The 1,211-nt window shown below is 40.0% G+C and overlaps 1 protein-coding gene across 1 annotated transcript; it reads left to right on the forward strand.

The window, feature by feature from the left end:
• Nucleotides 1-855, forward strand: LOC139888016 (uncharacterized). The gene has a single exon (XM_071871052.1). It carries the CDS (start codon nt 1-3, stop codon nt 853-855), a length of 855 nt encoding a protein of 284 aa, XP_071727153.1.
• Nucleotides 856-1,211: the final 356 nt, after the last annotated feature.

Genomic DNA, 1,211 nt, shown 5'->3' on the forward strand with positions numbered 1-1,211 from the left:
ATGAGCAAGTTAGATAGATTCCTCGTTTCGAGTGACTTCCTTAGCTTGTGGAAGGACTTAAAGGTTGTTGCTTTAGATAGAAGGGTTTCGGACTATTGCCCTATTATTTTGTCTGATGGTGATGTTAACTTTGGACCTAAACCGTTTAAAATCTTTGACGACTGGTTGTCGGTGGATGGTATTGAAGAGGTAATTGCTAACTCGTGGAAAGGTTCTATGGAAGGACAGGAAGGTAATAGAAAGGATTGTATTTTCTGTAACAAACTAAAAAGGTTAAAAGGGGATCTTAGAGAGTGGAGCAAATCTCGTTTTGAGAATCTTGACATTGAAATTAAAAATGCAAAAAAGGCGGCGTTGGATCTTGAACTCAAAGCAGAAGCGGGTAATCTAAGTGTTGCGGATCATGAGAATTGGATTGCGTCGAGGAAAACTTGGTTGGATAAGGAAAAGACAAAAACCGGAATGTTGAGACAAAAAGCACGGGTGCGTTGGATGACCGACGGAGATGAAAACTCAAAATATTTTCACAATTCATTGAGAAGAAATTACAACAAAAATAATATTCGGGGCATTAATGTTAACGGTTCGTGGTGTGAAGATCCGTCGGTTATCAAAGAAGAAGCGGTAAATCATTTTAAGAAAATTTTCGAAGATGGTGAGATTGACCGACCCAGCCTCGCGGGGCTAAATTATTCTCCGATTTCGGAACTGGAAGCAGAAAATCTCGAATTGCCTTTTTCGGAAAATGAGGTTTGGGAATCGGTAAAGTGTTGTAGAAGTACTAAAGCCCCAGGGCCGGATGGATTATTTGGGATTTTTCAAAAAGTTTTTGGTGTATCATCAAAGAGGATCTAATCGAGGCTATCAATTGGTTTTGGGTCCATGGCGAATTTTCCAAGGGGTGCAATGCTTCGTTCGTTTCACTTATCCCTAAGAAAGCGGACCCTTTGAATTTTGGGGATTACCGACCGATTAGTCTTATTGGTAGTTACTACAAAATAATCGCGAAAATGTTGTCTCTTAGGATTCGGAGAGTAGTTTCGTGTCTTGTGGGATTGGAACAAAGTGCCTTTCTTAGTCAGCGTTTTATCCTAGACGGTGTGTTAGTGGCGAATGAAGTGGTAGACGATCTTCATTCAAAGTAGATTTCGAGAAAGCTTTTGATTCGATTAATTGGAACTATCTTCAAGAGGTTATGACTTGTATGGGTT

Source organism: Rutidosis leptorrhynchoides, chromosome 2 (assembly GCF_046630445.1).
Source record: "Rutidosis leptorrhynchoides isolate AG116_Rl617_1_P2 chromosome 2, CSIRO_AGI_Rlap_v1, whole genome shotgun sequence".
Taxonomy (NCBI): domain Eukaryota; kingdom Viridiplantae; phylum Streptophyta; class Magnoliopsida; order Asterales; family Asteraceae; genus Rutidosis; species Rutidosis leptorrhynchoides.